Source organism: Equus quagga, chromosome 2, assembly GCF_021613505.1.
Source record: "Equus quagga isolate Etosha38 chromosome 2, UCLA_HA_Equagga_1.0, whole genome shotgun sequence".
NCBI classification, from domain to species: domain Eukaryota; kingdom Metazoa; phylum Chordata; class Mammalia; order Perissodactyla; family Equidae; genus Equus; species Equus quagga.
The window spans coordinates 156,623,429-156,647,110 of NC_060268.1; the positions used below are offsets into that span (position 1 = coordinate 156,623,429).

The following is a 23,682-nucleotide window of genomic DNA, read 5'->3' on the forward strand; positions in this document are numbered from 1 at the left end:
TTGATTATTTTATTTGATCCTCACAAAAACCAAATGGAATACATTTTATAATTATCCCCATTTTGCAGATGAGGGAAACAGAGACTCAGAAAATATCAAGTTATTTATTCCACGTCACGCAGTTGGTAAGTTGAGGAGGTAGAATTTGAAACCAGGTCTTTCTACTCTAGGGCCAGGGCTATTAAAACAATACGGTGTGGTGTGTAGTAGTTAAGAGTAACTCATTTGAAGTGATGATGGATCTGAAGTATGTGTCTTTCTATCTCACAAGGAAATATTCTGCTTTGAGGGGTGGTGACTAAAATCTAGTACCAACTAGAATAGCCCAGACAGTTGGTAAATATATGACCTCTCAGTTTATACTTCATTTCTACTAGCCAAATGTTTAGGTCCCATTTATGATTTGATCATTGACAGTATAAGAAAGTCTTGACTGAATTTTAGCTCCTGCAGTGGGTTAACCAAACTTGTGAAATCCTTAGGCACTTTTATCTATAGTCTGATAGCCACTGACCAAAGCATGACTCCCCACGATTATGGATATATCTGGTTTGTTTAAGGTATAAACAGAATAATTTCATTACCTTGCTGATTATTGTTCCCCGTTACTGGCATTTCTGGTCTTTAGCCAGAAAACAATACTCTGGGTAGCATCCAATTCAGGTCCATTTCTAACTTTTAAAAGACAAAGGACATATATGTAAAAGATGATGGACTGGGAGGTTTTGGTTATTGGGATGAGATGTGGCATTTGGGCAAGCTTGTAAACCCACCTATTTGTTAGCTTTCTAAATCTTACTCCGTGTTTCTTGATTTCTGAGATGCAAACAAATAACCTACACAAAAAGCAGCCCTAAGGTCTCCCAAAGCCTGTGTTTAACAAGGTTCATATTAATCATTTTTAGTCTATATCATAGACAACAGTGGCGTTTATGCTAGAAAACGTCCAACTCTGTACACCACGGCTTGCTGTTTACAGGTGTCAGCTCTTTCTGTGTAAATAGAATGGCTAATACCATTCTTAAAAATGTGCATTCAGCTGTGTATCAGGAATCATTTGTAAAAAGGCCCGCATGTAGGATTTAACATGTAGAAATTAAGGGAAGTGTGTGCCTTAAATAGCAGAAGCTGATTATCCAAATTTGATACAGTTTTATGGCACATTCAATATGTCTCAACAGGTATGAACCTCCATAGTAACATGGGTCTCTCTGCCAAATTGGGATTGCCTCAGGCAAAAATGCCAAAGATCCCTCAAATTACTTTGAAAAGTACCTAGTTATACCACTTTGTGGTTATCCTCTAAAGAAAACCAGCTTTCTTCAGAGTAGTAAACGTTTTAGTTCATTTCTGAATCTTCTCTGAGTATTCCCCAGAATCAAACCTGACTCCTTGTCTCCTTTTTTTCCTCATACCCCATATCCAGTCCATCAGCAATTTCAGTTGGATCTGTTTTCAAAATATGCATTGAATCCCAGTTATTTCTCACCACCTCTACAGCAACCACTCTAGTCCAAAAGATTGTTGTCTCTTCCATGGACTACTGTGAAGTAGTCTCTTAATTAGTCTCTTTATTTCCATTTATCTCCCCTACAATGTATTGTCTACACAGCAGTGATCTTCTTAAAAGGTGTCAGATCATGTCACTCTCAGGCTTTTTAGGTGCTTCTGCATGAGACCTCTCTCTGCATAGCTTCTCATCCTCCAGACTTCCTTCTCCAGAAGGGTAGCCTGAATTTCTTATGTGGTAGCTCAAGGCTCGAAGGAGTAAGCAGAAGCTGCTTAAGCTCAGAAGTCCCAGAATGTCACTTTCTCCACATTCTGTTAATCAAAGCCCAGATTTAAAGGCTAGGACAAACTCCACCTCTTGGTGGGTGGAACGGCATTCATGTTCAGGGAGGGATGGAATTGTTTGGAGCCACCTTTGGAGATTAGCTACCACTCCCTAAATGACCTGGATGATCTGGCTTGGACTACTTCTCCAACTTTATTTCTCCTTGCTGACTTGGTGCCAGACAGACTCTTACCCAGGACCTTTGCCTCAAAATGCCCATTGCCTAGACCATTCTTCCCTCGTATAACAAAATGTCTAGTTCCCTCATTTCCTTCATGTCTCAGTTCAAATGTCATCTCTTTAGACAAACTGTCTTTGACCCTTTAGACTTAAATAACTATATTAGTCTTTTTTTTCCAATTGCTGCATAACAAATCACCACAAACTTCGCAAGTTAAAATAATACCCATTCATTAGTTCACAGTTCTCTAGGTGGGAAGTCTGGCAGAGCATGGCTGGGTCCTCTGCTCAGAGTGTCATAAGGCTGAAATCAAGGTGTTGGCTGAACTGAATTCTCATCTGGAGGCTCTGGGGGAAGTTGGCAGAATTCAGTTCCTTGCATTTGTAGGACTGAGGTCCCCATTTCCTTGCTGGCTGTCATCAGGGAGCTGCTCTCAGCTCTTAAGAGGCTGACGACATTCCTTGCCACACCATCCCCTTCCTCTTCTGCAACCAACTGGAGAAAACTCTCAGCTTTTAAAGGGCTCATTTGTTTAGGTCAGACCCACCACAGTAAGCTCCCTATCTTAAAGTCAACTGATTTGGGACCTTAATTAAATCATCGCCGTGCCTAAATATTTGTTTAAATAACTGAGAAGATGTTTGTGCACCAGAGGCCAAGAATCTTGGGGGAATCATCTTAGAGTTTTGCCTACTACAATAATATACACTTTTTTCTATCTCCTTATCCTGCTTTATTTTTCTTCATAGCACTATCTGTACTATATATTTTCTATTTGGTTATGTTTTTAACTTGCTATACACACTAGAACATAAGTTCCTGATAATAGAGACTGTTATTTTTGTTCAGTGTTGTATTTCTAGTACCTAGGGCAGTGTTTGGTATATTGTAGATGCTCAATTAATGTTTATTGAATGAACCAATTAATAAAAAAGACTTATGGCATGTAATTTTGATGACAGCAGAGATGGGATTTTTTTTGGAAGGAAAAGGGTAGATTGAGCATATAAATGTTAAGTTTTATCTCCAAAGGTACCAAGTCTCAAATTATTCATTGGCCTCTCTTTGCATGGAGGATTTCTTATTTGACTGTTAAAAAATAAGTTGTGTGTAAGTAATTGTGTGAATGTCCAGTAACTGGTGTATGTAAGAAAAAGCAAATTAACTTTTTTGCTTGCTAGTGATAATAACTTAATATACTTTCAGCCTTCATCAGTATATCTCCAAATAATGTCTTCCTGTGAACTTATGGAAATAGATGCCTAATCATCTGGCAATATTCCTGATTTACCAGGAATATTGGTAATACCAGTTACTTACTGTGATATTTCTGTGGCTTTCCATGTGATTGCTGTTCACAAACATCCAATTACTAATAGAGTAACAGAGTGAGCTCCATCATATGGACCTAACATAACATGCTAGACTAGAAAATTATATATTTCCCTCATTTTTAATACTTATTGTTATATCTTTCTTTTAATGCACTGCTTCTACAGACAAAACTTACCAATGGCACTTCCAGTATGATTGTGCCCAAGCAACGGAAACTCTCAGCAAGCTATGAGAAGGAAAAGGAACTGTGTGTCAAATATTTTGAGCAGTGGTCAGAGTCCGATCAAGTGGAATTTGTGGAACATCTTATATCCCAAATGTGTCATTACCAACATGGGCACATAAACTCGTATCTTAAACCAATGTTGCAGAGGGACTTCATAACTGCTCTGCCAGGTATGTCTATGGGTGTTTGTGAGCCATTAATTTGCCTGGAAGATATGTTACAATGGTAATGGTAGTGGATTTTCAGGTATACATCTCTCTTTTTAAAAGTCTTTATTGGCTTGATTTTTACAAACTGAGTCCTTTAATTGTACCTTCTTGGGGTATAAATACAAAAAATCAAACTCTGGAAAGAGGCTTCTCTTTTCCCTGCCTTCTCCCTATCTCATGCCCTTCTACTCACCCTATTTTCACCCACACATAGGTCCAAATAAAATCTTTTCTGAAACATTATCTGATTTGAGGTATGTCTTTTATAATGTTTCAAAATATGTTCACTTATGTTTGGATTTGGATTTCTAAGGAAATTTATCAACAGAATATTTAAATTGTAGGAATCAATAAGAAACATTTTTAACTGAGTATTTTAGAAAGAAAGATATCTCAGGAGCCTTGTAACATTAAATATGTAAGTTCCAGGCTTCACAATTTCACTGTACTCAGTAACCAAATAGCTATTGTAAACTATATATGTAAAAATATATATTTCTTAAAATGTATATTTAAATATAACACACACACACACACATATATACACACACACACTCAAAATACTTTTTTGGAAGGTGCTGTGGTTGTTTCACTGAATGTTCGATGGTGATCTAGGACACTCCATAGGCATCAGAATTTGGGGAAAATGTTTTCTTAGTGAAATATAAGGTTCTCATCTGTCAAAAACTAATTTTAAAAGAAAAAATAGGGGGCCGGCCCAGTGGTGCAGCAGTTAAGTTCACATGTTCCGATTCTCGGTGGCCTGGGGTTCGCTGGTTTGGATCCCAGGTGCGGACATGGCACCGCTTGGCATGCCATGCCATGGTAGGCATCCTACATATAAAGTGGAGGAAGATGGGCATGGATGTTAGCTCAGGGCAAGTCTTCCTCAGGGAAAAGAGGAGGATTGGCAGCAGTTAGCTCAGGGCTAATCGTCCTCAAAAATAAATAAAGAAAGAAAAGAAAAAAATAGTACAAAGATGAGTGAGTCTCTAAAATATATCTTGTTTTTATTTTTTGTTTGTTGTTTCCTGTTTATAGAAGTTATAGGAAGCTTAGAAAATTTTAAAAAGTTTAAAATATAAAAATAAAATTTCCCAGAACCCTACCATTCAGAGAGAACTACTAATTTGCTATTTTGGCATGTAGCCTTCCTATTTTTTCTAGATGTGTATATTTCCCTCTAAAGCTGGGATCATAAGTGTTTATAACGTATTTGTTCTTACTGTGTTCTTTATTGAACATTTAGGTAGTTTAAAATGTTTTTCCTGTTATAAACTACACTATGGTAGACATTCTTATTCATAAATCTTTTGGGCATCCTAGGAAAAAATGCCAGAAGTGGGATTCCTATATTAATGAATTATAAACATTTTTGAGGCTTTTAATACATGTTCTAAACTGTCCTTTAAAAAAAATACCAACTTATACCCTCCCCGAAACTGCATATTACCACTTTGTTCAATCTTTGCCAATTATATCTTTTTTAAAAATTTCTTCTTCCAAAATTGGAATTTTAATTACCCTTTAAGACAAAATAAATGCCTATTTATATCTTAGTTTAAAACTGAATTTGTAAGTATATCTTTTGTTAAGTAGAGTAGACTTCTGCCCCCTCTTCACTGATTGGATTTTGTTTTAGCCATAGACAACAGTTTTCTTTGTGCGAACAATCTTTGTGTACCTCATTATTGTGCTCTCCCCAGTCACCAAGACATGCTACTATCTCAAGCATATACCACTAAGAATTGAATAGGAGTTGATTAGACCTGTGTATCCTTTGCCTAATACCGATCCCTGATGTGTATCTGCTGACCAATTTATAAGATATTGAATCATCAGTCTAAGGCTTTATGACCATTTTAACTTATAAACCTACACCATCTGGCTACATTCAGTAAACCAAACTGCTTCAAAAAAATGCCTGTAATCCATTAATGTAATGGTTTTGTTTGGAGTGTTACGTGAAATTACTTCCAAAGACTTATTATAGGGACATAGTGAAAGATTAGGAGCAATTTGATGGCAGCCATTAAAAACACAAGAATGCATTTTGGAAACTTCTTATGGTGTAGAAAGTCTCAATATAAAGATGCAGGAATTGTACCATCACTTATTTTTCATGAAGAACTAATTATTATATCTTTAATTGGCTTATGGTCATGTTCCTTTAATAAGAATTAGGTGATGGATGCCTCCATCTGCTTATGCTTAAATATAAACATGTGATGCCAGCCAAACAAGATCCATTTAATGTTTTCTTTTCCAAATCTGCTGAAAAATGTGACTGATATCCATACAGTATAATTAGAATACCGTTTAAGCACATTTGTTGTTAATGCTGTCCACATGTGTCTTTGTATGATTCAGGAGAAGGGCACAAAATGAAATGTGGTATTCTCTTTCCTATTTGTTAAGTTTTTGCCTAAGGAGGTCAGAGTATGAAGAAATCCCTCTGCACTATTTAAGTCTTTAGCATATCTCTGATATGTAACCTGTAAAAAGAAATAACTTTGAATGTTTTGTCTCACTTGTGAATTAGAACAGCAGCCAAAAGGTTTATTAGTGTAATCATCCTATTTTATAAGATCTATTCCTCTGAGGCCTCAGTACAGATCTGGGTGGTAGAGAATTTTACTTGGGAAGCCTATCTAGTTTATACAGCCCAAGATCTACTTCCACTCTATTCCTTTCTGCATCCTACGAAATAGTCCCTGAATTTCTAACCGTTATCTATTGGTCTTGGATTTTTTCATTTTTGGCTAACTGTCATTTAGGTTTTATAGCAGCAACTATTCTCAAATATAGTTTTTTTTTAAACATCTGAAATTAAACTCATCCCTGAACTTAAACATACTTCTCTGTCTTTCCTCTTGGGATGTTCCTATACCAATCTGTATTTCCTTCTTCTCTCCTTTCTGCATGCCCCAAATTCTATAACCCAGCACATTCTGACTTAGTGCCTCTCCCCCAGTACATTTAAAGGATATTTCTTTTACTGAACAGCTTTGGAAGTGCAGCCGTAATAGAAATGGAATGAGAAATGGACCTAATATAGCGATTTGGGGGGGGGGGGAGTCTGAATCACAGAGTTTGAGATGCCATCCATAGAACATCCCCTAGTGCTGAAATCCATATAGATAGATGTGAATCGTTTTCTGGAATCCTTTTTATTTTTAATGTCTTGGGGGGTTTGCTGGTTGTTAGCTTTAACTTCCGTATCTAAAGGAAGATGGAAAATATTGTTCATTTCTGTAACCTTATGGAAAAATTATTGACACTCATTTTACCCAAGTCTCTGTTTGAAAAAGAAACTGGACCACACTAGGGACAGTGATGTGCCTTCATAGCAGAATAAATGCTGTTCTGTTTTAAAGGACCTTTTGTAAAAAATCATTCACCATCACCTATGTTCTTTTTCTTTGCCTCCTCCCCCCACTGAAAGCTCGAGGTTTGGATCACATTGCTGAGAACATTCTGTCATACCTGGATGCCAAATCACTATGTGCTGCTGAACTTGTGTGCAAGGAATGGTACCGAGTGACATCTGATGGCATGTTATGGAAGAAGCTCATCGAGAGAATGGTCAGGACAGATTCTCTGTGGAGAGGCCTGGCAGAACGAAGAGGGTGGTGAGCCTTTTAACTTTCTTACTGTTATAGGGCTTCAGGACCTGGCTGTTCAGAGTTACTGAAATATTTCTGGGAACCAATGAGACTGCTTATCGTTTAATACAGTGATTTTGCGCTGGTTTATAGCAAAAAGTGTAAAATAGTTGTTCATGTACTCAGCAGTTTTTCTTCTGACCACTCACTCATAAATAGCAAATAATATATTAATACTGCTTTGCAAAAAATAATGAAAACCTGATCAGCCCTCCCGTTTAAAGCATTCTGTTCTCTGGCCAGAAATTGGTATCCTGAAAAAGGGCCGATGGGCAATTTATAAGGCAAGTGGATGACTTTGAGTCACACAGAAGCCATCAGATCCAGCTTTCCCCTAAAAAAATCCAGAACAAATAATTATTTTTCTCCTTCCAAAGATTTCTTACCTTTACCCCATATCTGTGGTGTTTTATCATCTTTGTAATCAAAATTATTTTTATGCCCAAGTAGAATAAGAACTCTAGCCATCAGAGTGAAAAATGGAATTTAGTATAAATCATTGTTTCTTCATAAGACATTTACTTTTTCAAGATTTTACTACTTAATCCTGAATTCCTTAAGGCATTATATAGTTAGCAGCCTAAGAGAATTCACCAATTTTGTTGTTGTTCTCTTAACGTAGTGGTACCATTTCATTAGAACTTCTGAAAGATGCCGTCTATATATAATTTTCTCTCAGAGGATGTCTCTAGAATGTCACTATAGGAAAGTCAGGTGTGAATATTTCATAAATAAAATAAACGTGACATATTAAGTACTTTAGTTGATAGATATGCACCAGTAGGCATATATGTGCTCAGTGATAATCCTGAGCAATTAAGTTTATCAATTGTTAAAGAAATGCCAAACAGTGAAGAATGGAGGATCAACTTTTCTTAGCAATTTTCATAAAAATATAGTTGGCTCCCTTTCTTTTTCTGTATCTTTGAAATTCATGAATATATAATTAACATAATGACCTCTAAATATTATACCAAATGCTTCAAGAGATTTCTGTCATTCTGGCTATTAGGAAGACTTTAAGATTTCCCTCAAATTCAATTAAAGAAAGCAAATTCCAGGCAATTCTTTGGCTATATGAAAATTGCATAAATGGAAACTTATTCTATTTCCCCTTTCCAAATGTGTTTTTCTTATTCTCACTTATAGAAAGATAGAAACCTTATCTTTCATAACTTACTTCATACTTTGGAAATAAGCTCTATCGTATAAAAAAGCAAGTAAGTTACATAGTTGTGTGGCGTCCAAAGTCTATCATCCTGCTAAGTGTGCCAGAACCAGCCTTAGAAATAGAGAAGGCAGTTGCTTACATGGGAAAATTTTAGGGTAGCTAGAAATATTTCTCTACCCCTCAGGGGAAAAAAGAAGAGAAAAAAAGGAAAGAAAAGAAACTCTCCTCCAGATAATTGATCTGAAATTTCAGTGACAGAGATTCGTTCCTATAGCTGTAAAGGTTTTGTTCCCTGTTAAAATATACCTTGTTCCCTTTTAGACTGTATATGACAGGAAACGGTTATCAGACCTTGAGACTTTACAAAGTCTTTTTTTGAAGCCAGAGAGAACAAGAAGTAGATGGTCAGATCTTGGCAGATGCATGTGAAAATGCCATTGATAAACATAGGTTCCACAATTTTGCTGAGGATAGGCACTAAACAGCAAGATCTGATATGTTAGTTACAAAGAAAAAAACAAATAAAATCATTGAAAAGATGGCTTTTTGATCTTTTTAAACAGTATATGAAAATATAGCTGAGAAATAATCCAGAATCCAGCACTAATTATCACTCTTTACCCTCTCTTCAACCAAGAAACCCATTCCTGTTCTTTTGAGTATCCTTCAGAGTTATGACTATATTCCTTTGTCTTTGGCCACATTTGTCATCTTAGCTTGATACAGACCCATGAAATTACAAATATTTGTCCACTCATCAAGACCTCCTCCAGTATCCCCTTGACTTTCTGTAGCTGCTTCTGTTTTTTACATGTTGCCTGTCTTCCTGTGTTGGTTGTCGTCTGCCACTTTTTAAAAAAAATTTAATGTATGATCAGTTTCTCATTTTCTTCTTTCAAGTTGTCTTACTAAGCCTACTGTGTCAATAAAGTCTTTCTGTTATACTTTCCCACAAATGCTATTATTGAAAGTTTCTTACATTTCCTCCAACCAAAAATAAACAAGTAAATACAGTTTTCTAATAACGCTTTGAGTTTAAATTCCACTCTGCTATTGTGTTTATATCTAGATGAATTTGACAGTCTGCCCCTAGGACATGAACTCTGTCATTTTCACTCTTGAATAATACTGAATATGCTCTCTCTGCTCAGTAATGGTTACTCTAAAAGTATGATAAAAGACCACTTGGGAAAAGTCTATTTTCTTAATCAGCAGATCATGTTTTATGATAACATTCTGAAGTTAGTATTTAGCGTTTATTATGTACTCTTGCTCTCAGAGGTACTAGGCATTTCACATACAAGTGGTCCCTGTTGTCAAAGAGCTTGCATCATAAAAGATTTTGACTTACAACATAGATATATACTGAGAAATCAGTTCTCAACATCTAGCTACCCTTTTTATAGTACCTTTGATTTGAAGAAATTCACATACTTCTTTACCAAGGCATGGTAAATACAGTGGGATAGAAAATGAGATCAGAAAAGTATATGCTTTCTCTTTCCTTAGGATGTAGAGATAGTTGTATTGCATACGAAGAAAATCCTGGAGTGCCTGTATAGATTGCCAGAGATTAAAAGGAAGACAGGAATCTGAGGAATTGTGGGCACTGAGAGACAATAAAGTAGTTAAGAGTGAGGGCTCTGAAGTCAGACTTAGATTCAAATCCCAGGTCTGCTCACTAGCTGTGTGACCTTGGGCAAGTTACTTAACCTCCCCGACATTTGATTTCTTTATCAGCAAAATCAATATAGTGATTCCTACCTCATTAAAGGATGTTGAAGTTGAAATTATTAATAATTATTAACCAGATTTAGAATCTCTTCATTCAAAATCTGCTGTTTGCCTGCAATGTGTTTATCGAATAAGATTGTTCAAAGTGTATCTCTTAAGCTAGAATTATTTCATAATGTGTCTTGTTCGGCCTTTTCTTTATGTTAGTGTATCATGTTTCTTGCTCCTATTAGTCCCCTTTTAAAAACTATTATTTTAGCTCCTCCATTGCAGATTTCCCTTTCTGTATTAACACAGAAGTCAGAACCAGCTACCTTCCTGATAGGAAATTTTTCAACTAATTTTCAAGGTATATAATAGGAAGAGGGCAGGGTAGAAGCGCTCCTGGAGACATCAAACAATTAATTATATTGTAATGGAGCTATAGAGGGAGGAGTGGATGACTGGCCCAGAGAAAACATGATTTCTCTGGTGCCAGTATTACACTCAGAGGCATTTCTGCCTGTCTCCACTTTGCAAGGCACGGTGCCAGTGAGAACAGCAGTTAGTACACCCATAGTGGGGTTTACTAGCTTCCACACCGTGTTTGGTGGGTTCTTAACTTCAGGATGAGGAATTAAATTTTTTACCCAGCAGGAAGTGATTGCCATTTACTGATTTTTTTTTGTAGCAAAGATCTAGCTTGGGATATGAGTATTCCAGGGATGTGCTGTCATAAGGAAGGAGATGCTAACAAATGTTGCTCACAGGAATCAAGGAAAGGCAGTAAAATGCATGTATGTGTGTATGTAGCCAGGAACACACCTGTGAAAGTCAATTTCGTGCCTTAGACTTGACAGCACAGTGCTCTTAGGCATTTCCTTTCATCTTCTTCCATGCCTGGTGCTGGACACTCCTGTGATGCCTTTGTTTTCTGTCGAAATGAACTGAATTGCTCCTTTTAAAGCATAGCTACACTGATCACCAGCAGCCTGGGTGCCTGAGCCACCAGCACACCTTCCTCCACATAAATGAAGACGAGACAAAGTGATCTCCATGACAGAGGCATTCCTGCTGCCCACGATGCTAGGCTCCAGTGACACTGGCACAGCTTTACTCAGTGAAAAGGCTGTGGGGCATGTACATAGTTCAAAGGTAGTAGATACCATCACTAACAAAACTTTCAAAAGATAAGGCCAATGAGTCTGTCTGTACAGGAGTGTGACAGACAAGTAGATGAATTCTGATTATACATATTCCTTTGGCTATTGACATTGTAATATTCCTGAAGGCCTGATACTCTGATGTTCTACATGGAAATCATCATGTTTTACCCAAAACAAATCAGTGTTGACTGAATTCCTTACAGCCCAGAAAGTTCCTCCTTGATGTGGGACTCCTGAAATCAGGCTTGACTTCACACCTCCTCTAGCTAGTTAGGGAGATTACGTGGAACGGTAACTGTGAAAACACTTTGAAGAGAGATGAAGCTCCTTGTAAATGTACAGTATTATGATTTTTATTGGGAAATATTTGTTGTTTTTTTAGGGGACATTATTTATTCAAAAACAAACCTCCTGATGGGAATGCTCCTCCCAACTCTTTTTATAGAGCACTTTATCCTAAAATTATACAAGACATTGAGGTAAGAATCTATGTATATTTGGGTATTTGCCAAATACTAGAGAAACATCAGCATTCTTCAATAACAGCATTGTTACAGCAAACCCATTAAGGTTTATTGATGTGGGTTAAATATCAATTTCTTTACAAGTGAATAGGCTAGGTAAAATGTAGTAAATTGCCAAGCAAAAATGTTAAAGCTTTTAAAAATTGTTTACTGATAGATGAGCAAGAGAGAGGGCATATGATGTCGTCATACAATAGCTGTGAGACTGTTAAGGTTACACTTAGAAGCTGATATACAGTTCGCATATCTTCTGAATTGAGCCTCCATGGAAGTTCACTGGTAGAAATGGCCACCACATAGTAAGAAGAGCTCTGAGTACATACCTCATGTGGTTCATAGCTTGCCCTCTGTTGGTGAGCAGTCTCTTTCCACAAGATTTATTATTTAATTATACAAGTTATATGCAAGAGAGTTCTAGGAAATAAATCTTTAATTACTTTGCAAATGGAAAAATGTTTTACAATTTTAAATAGTGGCCTTTTAAAAACTTTTTTTTTAGTTTGCCTTAAGTTCTGTATATGCATTGAGGGAAGCATTGAGCATTTGTCATTGGTTGCCATGAAAGTCAGGTAAGAGTTTAGTTCTGGTCTTTTCCTAATTACTGTCTCTTTACCATTCCTTCTCAGACCATAGAATCTAATTGGAGATGTGGAAGACACAGTTTACAGAGAATCCACTGCCGAAGTGAAACAAGCAAAGGAGTTTACTGTTTACAGTATGATGATCAGAAGATAGTAAGTGGCCTTCGAGACAACACAATCAAGGTGAGGTCTGTTCAATTGTGAGAAGGTAGCTGAATAAGCGAGGCTAACCACCTTCATAAAAGCAATCCAAAGCATAAACTCTAAGCATTATTTCCACAAAATGAAAGTTTTAGATTGTTTCCAGTCCCAAAGCCAAAATCATTTCCTTAAAGGACAGATACCTGCTTTCCTCCTGCCCTCCCTCACCAGAAGCACATACAAATGCATAGTGCTAGGGTTAAATTCTCTTCTTTAGGTGCACTGAATGGGCTATTACTCTTTTCACCCTCACATAATTATAGGTTACTCCTTTTCCTTAATGAAAAGGATAAAGTCTGCATTACTACTGAAACCACATATATATAGGTGCTTAGCTATACCTGTAGAAAAGAATGCATTCCACACTACTCTGGGCTTTGATTCTTTTGGGGAATCAAACACATAATAGAGCCAGCAAGTCTCTGCAGCACCCCATTATGACAGTGATCAAAAGGATCTTGTTTGTCATCCTAGATCTGGGATAAAAGCACGTTGGAATGCAAGCGAATTCTCACAGGCCACACGGGTTCTGTCCTGTGTCTCCAGTATGACGAGAGGGTGATCATAACTGGATCATCGGATTCCACGGTCAGGTAGAAAATTTCAAATGATCTTTTGAACTCTGAAATACCAGATCTGCTCTGTTCTTTGTCATAGATAGTAATTTTGTATATTTCTGCATGAACACAGCTCTGAAACTTCGTAACTAATAAAGAATAAATTCCCATCATTGTGTCAGTCTAGAACTAGACAACTTGATTTAGGCATGATTAAGGTAAGTTTACATGTTTGTACATTTAAGAAACTACATATTCTGTTTTAATTTGGGAGAATCATCTATTATAGAAAGTTAGTGAACCTTGCATTCCTTACAAAAACCACCTCACAGGGGAATGACATGAATGGAACGAAGCCTTCCTTTCAGGTGGTTATAACTGTAGTGCAGGCATGCATTATCTCCTTTAAAATGTGTACAGGTGAGCAATGCTTTCTCTTTGCCAGCCCCTCCCCTGCTGCCCCTGCAGTTTTTAATTGCAAGCTTCACTCAGGGAGGGGCCTTCAATTTCCAGAGGCGTTAGTGATTTGATGACACAGCCATTATGCTGCTGGAGTCCAGTGTAGCTTGAGTTCTGGGTACCAGCAGCACTGCTGGAAACCTCTGTTAGGAATTTTGCCTTAAGCTAAAGGATTTAGCAAACATAATGCATCAAAAGTAACTTAAAAAAAAAATAGAAAAAAAAAGGCGGTTAACTGCATTGTTAGATTCTCTGAAGTTAAATGTTTACCATTCCAGGTTATCCTTTGTGAATAGAAAAAGCTGTTCCTGTTTCTTGTCTTTTGACTTAAAGGCATAGCAAACTCAGTTCTTATTATAGTTATTGACATTTAACATTTATTGGTACTTGTGGAGTGCCTCAAGGTAGTTGAAACATTGTAGAGGCTAACATCGTTTATAAGATTAAAGGAAAAAATTATTTTCTAAAAGGGGGGGTTTAAACTGGAAAAGGAAATAAAATGTGTTATAAAAACTAAAGTAAATATACAAAAATAGAGTAATCAAAATAAAATATATCATCATACAAAATTCTCAAGCTATCTGAGAGTCCCACACTGTGCTCTGAAGCCCATATTCACAATCGGATGGCTATTCTTGATTCCTACCTGCCTTCAAAGCACAGAAATAGGGCCTTAGACTTAGAGTCTAGGTAATCTTGGGCCTTGACCTGCGTGGTGAAATCTAAGATCCAGGGTCATCAAGCTCAAATCCACAGTACTAAGTCAGTCTGTCACAGAAGCTTCTTGGCCTATATCCGTTCTTGTTCCTGAGGGCTATCTGTAGGACACTAATGCTGCTGTTATTAGTCAGATTCCCAGTTAAAAATGTATTCAATTAATGGTATCAGATTGAATGTCAGAAGTTTTATAATAATCTTGAAATCTGGACGCAATTAGTAGGTGATGGTGACTGCAGCCTCGTTCCTATCCCCCACAACTTGCCCAGATTTCAAGTAGTATGTCTCAAGGATTTCAGATTGGCAGCATCCCAGCCCAGCCCTCCATCTACCACTTCCCCATGTCCATCAGTACTCTTTACCTCATCTCAACCTCAAAGCTGCAAAAGAAGAGTAGGGTATAACACTAACTATGGAAATGAAGTGGGAGGGGAGAGGAGCACTATCCTCAAATACCAGTAACAGATTGTAGCATGAGTACTACCAAAATCTTAGATAACCTTAATGTTGTTTGTCTCAGGGTGTGGGATGTAAATACAGGTGAAATGCTAAACACGTTGATTCACCATTGTGAAGCAGTTCTACACTTGCGTTTCAATAATGGCATGATGGTGACCTGCTCCAAAGACCGTTCCATTGCTGTATGGGATATGGCCTCCCCAACTGATATCACCCTCCGGAGGGTGCTAGTCGGACACCGAGCTGCCGTCAATGTTGTAGACTTTGATGACAAGTACATTGTTTCTGCATCTGGGGATAGGACTATAAAGGTAATAAGGCATTTTTCAGTATGTCCCTAACTTAGAGTAGGAGAGTTCATATGAACATCTGATCAAGGGCAATTTCACACATCACTGTAGAATAACTTAATGTTTAATTCAGATATTAGTCTATGTGTAAAAAGGTAATGAGTGAGACAAGTTGTGTGATAGTTTTGGTTAGATATTTTATTCCTATAAATAATGGTGAGTGTGAGAAGGGCAGAGGTAAATTTAGGGTAAAGAAAATGTATCTACAAGACCAGGCTAACACCTTAAATCAATTTGAGGAATTCTCATGTGATAGCGGCCAGCTACAAATCAGCCTTATGTTACCATGAATCAAACTTGTCATGTTTTTTATTTGGTTTGGTTTGAAAAGTTGACTTCCCCCATTCGTTCAGTGCTATTTTCTGTTTCAGGTCTGGAACACAAGTACTTGTGAATTTGTAAGGACCTTAAATGGACACAAACGCGGCATTGCCTGTTTACAGTACAGAGACAGGCTGGTCGTGAGCGGTTCATCTGACAACACTATCAGGTGAGCAGCAGGTGCCCTTGCCCAGAAGGGATCAGTATTATCCTGCCATTCATTGTTTGTGCACAGATCAAACAAATCTTCAACTGCATTATGTTTATAATAAACATTTTTCCTTTCTGTAGCTTCTTACAGGTCAAAAGTTTGCCCCAAGCAGAGGCAGCACAGCAAAGCTTTTTGTTGATGTGTTTCCTTCCTGTAATAGTTTTATCACCAGATAGACCTATTTAAAAGGTACTGCTTAAATGAGGAAGTGGACAAGAGAGAGAAGTAGATGGAGGTTGAAGGCCCCTCCCTTTAAATTTCTCCTGTCTACAGTTGAAAACTGCTAATAAATAGCTAAAGGCCATTTCTCTCTGCCACTGTTCTAAAAAAAGGGAAAAAAGATTTGTTCCCTACTAGAAATTGTGCATTTTGTTTTCTTAGCATTACACAATTGGCCAGGGAGTTAACTAGTCTCTGAAATTATGAAGAATCCACAAATTGAAGTACTTTTTGGTGTTTTCCCTTCACAGGGATGAATGACACAGATATTAATAGAATTTGCATGATTTATCAGTCCCCTCCCTTCCTTCAAAGAAGTACTAAGAGGATGAAAAGGCCATTAAAAATACCAAAGACAGAGCTATTGTTATATCTGAGGAAATGATCATTCCTAGAAATATTTGGATTGGTCTGAAAGCATACAGTTTTTTAGATTAGTATATAAAAGTTTCTGAGGGGCCAGCCCGGTGGCGCAGCGGTTAAGTTCGCACGTTCTGCTTCTGAGCGGCCCGAGGTTTGCCGGTTCAGATCCCGGGTGCAACATGGCACCACTTGGCAAAAGCCATGCTGTGGTAGGCGTCCCACATATAAAGTAAAGGAAGATGGGCACGGATTTTAGCTCAGGACCAGTCTTCCTTAGCAAAAAGAGGAGGATTAGCGGTAGTTAGCTCAGGGCTAATCTTCCTTAAAAAAAAAAGGAAAAAAAAAGTTTTTGAGAACTTAGTTTGCATTTCCATTATATGAGAAAAACAGTTCTGGACAGTGGGTGAAAGCAGAGTGTCCTCAGTGACAGAGGTGGACATGCCTTGTGATGTCACTGCCAGACTGCATCTCATTCTTACTGGTGATTTCAGGATTACTTTTCTTGTCTTGGTCAATTATACAAAGCTTTGTGCTTTGAAAATATATGCTATGTTTGAACTTAAATCATACATTTTTCTGCCTGAGTTATATGGCAGAAAGGAAATAAATTACATTGAAAGCAATACATTTTTGTATGGATATTGATTGATTTTATTTTTGTGGATTTTTAAAAGACATATGAAGTATATTATTATAACATTCCAAGCTTAGAAAAGAATACATGAAAATTCACTTGACTCAATTTTCTCTTCCAGATTATGGGACATAGAATGTGGTGCATGTTTACGAGTGTTAGAAGGCCACGAGGAGTTGGTGCGCTGTATTCGATTTGATAACAAGAGGATAGTCAGTGGGGCCTATGATGGGTAGGTTTGCTAACAGTGTTAAAAAAATATGCCTACATCTTAATCCCTCCTGTCTTAGGTTGTTAAATGTAGCCTTGCCTTGTCTCTGTAAGATTAAAGATTTCACAGAGAGGATCCAGTATTTCTTGTGTCTAATCTACGTGTTCACCGCTCTTTTGTTCACTCTTTTCCAAAATATTCTTCGCAGTCATCTAATTGCACTTATTTGCTCATGTTTTTAATTAATATTTTGGTTATTTAGTTACATAGTTGTCTGTTTTGCCCTAAAAAGCAAAGAACTGGACAAACGGTATAATAGGATGTGCATATAAAATAGTGACTCATTAATAAAACTGAAACATTGGAGGGCAGTATCTTTGGGGCTTAGTGTGGTAGAGTCTTGCATTTTGATCTCTCTGAGTGATTCCTAAAAGCGCAGCCCTCTTGTTTTCACCTCCTAGAATTTCAGGTACAGTGAGTAACTTTATCTCGGTAATCTTCATTTTCTTCAATCTAATTTCCAGTGGTTATAGAATCCATTCATGTTGTGGATGGATCCCATGTCCACAATGCTAAGCACATAGTAAATTCTTACAAACGTGTATTCACTTATGAAGGCCTCTTTTATCATTTCTTCTTGTCAAGGTGCCCGATTTGGGCGAGTGGAGGCTACAGTTCAAACATTGGCTTTTAAAGTATCAGAAACTTACTTACAACGTTATCTTAGTTTATGAACTGGCCACACTTATATATCAATACAACTCAAGTAGCAGGAAGTGTAACAGACCCAATTCCTCTGCTTTGAGTCAGCCATCACTGTCATACCTTGGAAAATTTTTCAGGGTGTGACAACATGCTCCAGCTAGGTTCAAGGTTGTATTTCTCATTGCCCTGGTTTTGATCTGTACCCAGCTTTCTTGAGATTTGTCTGTTATTTACCCTGAGGAGACATGACTTATAATTGATTTTTAGAAGAGCTAAACTTTTCTTGTGTAAATCAAAATAGGAGGATTTGCTTATATAAACTCCCGAGTTCTTAAATGCACCCCAGTCCTCTGGTACATTTGACCTGGGCTATTCTTAGAATTGACCAGAAAGAAGATGCCTCAGAGTTGTAGGTTTCTAGGTCGAAGTGATCTCTTATATCATTAAGAGGTCTGATATCTCTTCTTGACCCCAAAGTATGATATAACTTTACCATTCACTATCTTCAGTGTGGTTAAAGCTAACCTATTTCTCATCTTTAGGTTAATCACCTACATTTTCCCCTGTTAAGACCAATAACTCTACACAAAAATGAATGCAAGAACCAAATCTCCCAGACAAAAAAGGTTTTATATATTCCTGTGAGCTGCATTATTATATAAACTATATCCACCATACATATTTAGTGCCATGACTTTTTGCTATTCTTCCTGTGTTGCTTTAATTTTACTTTTAACTAAGATTTTGGTCCCCTTCTTGATCTTTAGAAAAATTAAAGTGTGGGATCTTGTAGCTGCCTTGGACCCCCGTGCTCCTGCAGGGACTCTCTGTCTACGGACCCTTGTGGTAAGAGCCTTGTCATTTAGAGGGGGTTGGGGAGCAGGAAGGGGAAGAAATTAAACATAGATGTGCTGTGGAATACAGACCTGGATTTAATAGTTAGAACTTCCCAAAACCTATTACTAAATGGAAAGGCAACCAATACATGATAATAAAATATGTTTATATAGCACCTTTCATCCAAAAGTGCTTTAGAGACTATGTATGGAGAGGAATGTGGCAGCTGTTTAACAGCTGCACAGCAACTCTACACAACACTTTAGTACAGGAAGTGAATAAGAATACTGTATCCTCCAGAAACAGTAGGGGGTACTTAGGGAGAGAGAACATAATTACTCAAATTGGAACCTCTCCAGAATCTGAGGACCTGCACACCTCTGCCTGCAAAAAGTGCCCAGGGAGTCTGCGTGAACCCCCTGGTCAGCCCGTTAGTTCTGCATCCTATTCAAGGCATGCTGCCTCCCGCAACTTGAATCCCCTCTTTTTTGGTCTTCATATACACCCTTGCCTGAACAGCTTGACATTTGAGGAAAGAAGTGACTCAAAAGGGGGAATGTCACCTTTGAAAGCTCTCAAGTCTTTTATTTATCGTGGTGTTCACCAAAGGCCCAGATTAGAAAATGGCCTAAGGTTAAAAGCTGCTTCCATTAGAAAAAGAAGATTAAGTGGGGCACTAGGGAGGACAGCATCTTTGGCACAACTCAGGAAAAACAGGAGAGCAAGCATTTGAAGCCCAGTGTTCTGAATCCTGACTCTCAACGTTTAGGCAGTCTCTGCTCTGGAGAAGAGAGGGAGAGATTTCTTTGTCTTCCTTGTTGGAGTTAAAGCTCATTCTTTCAGCACCAGATGTGGCTTACCTGCACATTTCACACATTTTTGAAAATGTTTACTTTCATTAACTTTATAATTAATCTAAGTCTGGTTTTTGAAGTGTAAGTTACATAGAGCAAAATTTGCCCCTTTTTTAATGTACTTCTATGAATTTTGCAGTTGTTTAAACACCACGATCAAGACATAGAACATTTTCCATCCCCCAAAAAATGACACTTCATGTCAGTCCCCTCTCCCCAACCCCTAACAATCATTCGTCTGATTTCTGTCCTATAGTTTTACTATCTTATGATTGTCATATAAATTAAATCATACAGTATGTAGCTTTTTGCATTTGGCTTTTTTCACTTCATTTGAGATTCATTCATGTGGTGGCATGTGTTAGTACTTCATTCTTTTTCATTCCTGAGTAGTATTCCATTGTGTGGATGAACCTGTTTGTTTATTCATTCATCTGTTTAAGGACATTTGGAAGGTTTCTAGTTTTTGGTGATACTGAAAACATTCCCAGACAGGTTTTTGTATGTGCATATCATTTCCATTTCTCTTGGGTAAATACCTAGGAGTGCAATTTCTGGGTCCTGTGATAAGTGTGTTTAAATTTAAAAGAAACTACCAAGCTATTTCCCAGAGTGGCATTTTGGGAGTTTGCAAATACAAACCATTTTACATTTCCACTAACAATGTATAAGAGTCTCATTTTCCTCATCCTTGACAGCACTTGGTATTGTCAGTTTTTAAAAAAATTATAGCCATTTGAGTGGGTATATAGTGATGTTTTAATTTGCATTTCTGTGATAATGATGTAGAACATCTTTTCATGTGTTTATCTTTTCTTAAGTGTCTGTTCAAATCTTGTCCTTGTTTATTTATTGAATTGTCTTATGAAGTTTTTAAAAACAGATTATTGAGATATAATTGACATATAATAAAGTGGACATATTTAAAGTGTACAACTTAAATTTTGATATATGTACATACCAATAAAACCATCACTTCAACTAAGATAATGAACATATCATCATGCCCCCTGTGTAATCCCTTCTTTCCCTCCTACCCCACTTCCCACTGCTCCAGTCCCCACGCACAATGATCTGCTTTCTGTCAATATTGATTAGTTTGCATTTTCTAGGGTTTTATAAAAGGAACCTACAGTATATGCTTTTTTTTGCCTGTCTCTTTTCACTAAGAAGAATTATTCTGATATTCACCCATGTTATTGATGTATATCAATAGTTGATTCTTTTTCAAAAATTGCTGAGTAGTATTCCATTTTCTGGTTATACCACAGTTTATTTACCCTTTTGCCAGTTGATGAAAATTTGGGTTGTTTCCAGTTTTTGGCTTTTACAGATAAAGTTTCTATAAACATTTATGTACAAGTCTTTGTATGAACATATGCTTTCATTTCTCTGGGGTAAAGCCTAGCTGCAGAATGGCTAGGGTATATGTTAAGTGTATGTTTAATATTTTTAGAAAAGTGCCAAACTGTTTTCCAAAGCGGTTGTACCAATTAGCATTATTGTATAATAGTGTATGAGAGTTCCGATTACTTCACATCCTCTCCAATACTTAGTACAGTCTTTTTGAGTCATTCTAATAAGTGTATCGTGGTACCTCATTGTGATTTTAATTTCCGTATCCCTAACGTTAATAATGTTGAGCATCTTTTCATGTGTTTATTTGCTGTCCATCTATATACTGTGGTGAAGTGTCTGTTTGAATCTTTTGCCTGTTTTTTTAATTGAGTGGTTTTCTTATTATTAAGTTTAGAGATTTCTTTACATATTCAAGATACAAGTCCTTTATCAGATATGTGATTTGCAAATATTTTCTCTCAGTCCGTGATTTGTTTTTTCATTCCCTTGAAAGTATCTTTCAAAAGCACAAATTCTTAATTTTGATTAAGTCCAATGTATCAACTTTTTCTATTATATCTTATTTCTATTATATCTTATATCTTGCTATTATATCTTTAAAAAACCTTGTCTAATCCAAAGTCACAAAGATTTTTCCTGTGTTTTCTTCTAAAAGTTTTATAGTTTTTTGTTTGTTTGTTTTTTGAGGAAGATTAGCCCTGAGCTAACATCCATGCCCATCTTCCTCTACTTTATATGTGGGACACCTACCACAGCATGGCTTGCCAAGCGGCGCCATGTCAGCACCCAGGATCTGAACTGGTGAGCCCCAGGCCGCTGAGAAGCGGAACTTGCAAACTTAACCGCTGTGGCACTGGGCCGCCCCCAAAAGTTTTATAGTTTTAGGTTTTACATTTTGGTCTGTGATTCATTTTGGGTTAATTTTTGTGGATGGTACAAGGTATGGATCACAGTTCATATGCATATCCAATGTTCCAGCTCCATTTATTCAAGACTATCCTTTTTCCTCTTGCCTTGCAGCTTTGTCAAAAATTGGTTGATGATGCTTATAGACCTGTTCAGTTCCATTGGTCTTTTTGTCTGTCTTGATGCCAGTATCATACTCTCTTGGTTACTGCAGCCTTTTAATAACACTTGAAGTCAAGTAGTTTAAGTCCTTCAACTTGCTTGTTTTTCAAAGTTTTCTGAATCTTTTGAATTTTCATGTGAATTATAGAATCTGTTGGCCAATTTCAGCAACAAAAAATCTGCTGAGATTTTCTTTAGGATTGTATCTCTCTGTTTGTTTAGGTCTTTTAAAATTTTTCAGCAATGTTTTATAGTTTTCAGTATGAAGGTCTTTGTCATATTTATCCCTAAGTATTTAATATTTTTAATGATATTGCAAATGTTATTAAAATTAAAATTTTAATTTCTGGATTGTTCACTGCAAATATATAGAAATACACTTCTTTTCCAATCTGTGTGCCTTTCATTTCTCTTTCTTATTTTATTGTACTGACTAAAACCTTCAGTACGGTGTTCAAAAGAAGTGGTAAGAGTGAATGGGGGGACGGCATTTGGTCTTTTACCATTTTATATATGTATATATAGATATAAATTAGCTATAGGTGTTTTGGTAAGTACATTGTCAGGGGATTAGGAAGTTCCTTTCTGCTCCTAGACTGCTGAAAATTTTTATTAGAAATTAGTGTTGGGTTTTGTTAAATGCTTTTATCTGCATCCATTGAGATGATCATATGGTTTTTGCCTTTGTTCTGTTGGTGTGTTACATTGATTTTTTAGTGTTAAACTCAGCTTTGCATCGCTACAGATCCTGTGGACATTAAAAGGATAATGATAAAACAATACTATGAACAATTCCATGCCCCAGAATTTGAAATCTAGATGAAATGGACCAATTCCTTGAAAGATATAGTCTTCCACAGCTCACTTAGGAAGAAATAAACATTCTGAGTAGCCCTATACCTATTAAAGAAATTGAATCAATAATTTATCATCTTCCAAAACAGAAAGCATCAGGCCCAGATGGGTTCACTGGTGAATTCTACCAAATGTTTAAAGAAGAAATTATACCAGTTCTCTACAATCTCTTCCAGAAGATAGAAGCAGAGTGAATACTTTCTAACTCAGTCTATGAGGCCAGCATTACCCTAGTACCAAAACCAAACAGATGTTACAAGAAGAGAAAACTACAGACCAATGTTTCATGATCACAGAGCTCATTTATATCTTGTAAAGAGTGTAAAATGGGGGGCCAGCCTGGTGGCGCAGTGGTTAAGTGTGCATGGTCCGCTTTGGTGGCCCAGGGTTCATCGGTTCAGATCCCAGGTACGGACATGGCACCGCTTGGCAAGCCATACTGTGGTAGGCATCCCACATATAAAGTAGAGGAAGATGGGCACAGATGTTAGCTCAGGACCAGTCTTCCTCAGCAAAAAGAGGAGGATTGTCAGCGGATGTTAGCTCAGGGCTGATCTTCCTCAAAAAGAAAAAAAAAGAATGTAAAATGGTGCAGCCTCTATGGAAAACAGTATGGTGGTTCCTCAAAATATTAAAAATAGAATTACCGTATGATCCAGCACTCCCACTTCTGGGTATATATCCAAAAGAATTGAAA

At 37.1% G+C, this 23,682-nt stretch overlaps 1 protein-coding gene across 5 annotated transcripts in view; it reads left to right on the top strand.

The window, feature by feature from the left end:
* Positions 1–23,682, top strand: part of BTRC (beta-transducin repeat containing E3 ubiquitin protein ligase) — a 163,879-nt gene that overhangs the window by 130,997 nt on the left and 9,200 nt on the right. For all 5 annotated transcript variants that reach the window (XM_046653331.1, XM_046653333.1, XM_046653334.1 and 2 more), the window contains 9 exons: positions 3,515–3,746; positions 7,231–7,417; positions 11,883–11,979; positions 12,651–12,788; positions 13,281–13,399; positions 15,060–15,309; positions 15,720–15,838; positions 17,218–17,328; positions 18,780–18,858. In XM_046653331.1, the coding sequence (XP_046509287.1) occupies positions 3,515–3,746; positions 7,231–7,417; positions 11,883–11,979; positions 12,651–12,788; positions 13,281–13,399; positions 15,060–15,309; positions 15,720–15,838; positions 17,218–17,328; positions 18,780–18,858 (1,332 nt within the window). The remainder of the gene's footprint in view (positions 1–3,514; positions 3,747–7,230; positions 7,418–11,882; positions 11,980–12,650; positions 12,789–13,280; positions 13,400–15,059; positions 15,310–15,719; positions 15,839–17,217; positions 17,329–18,779; positions 18,859–23,682) is intronic.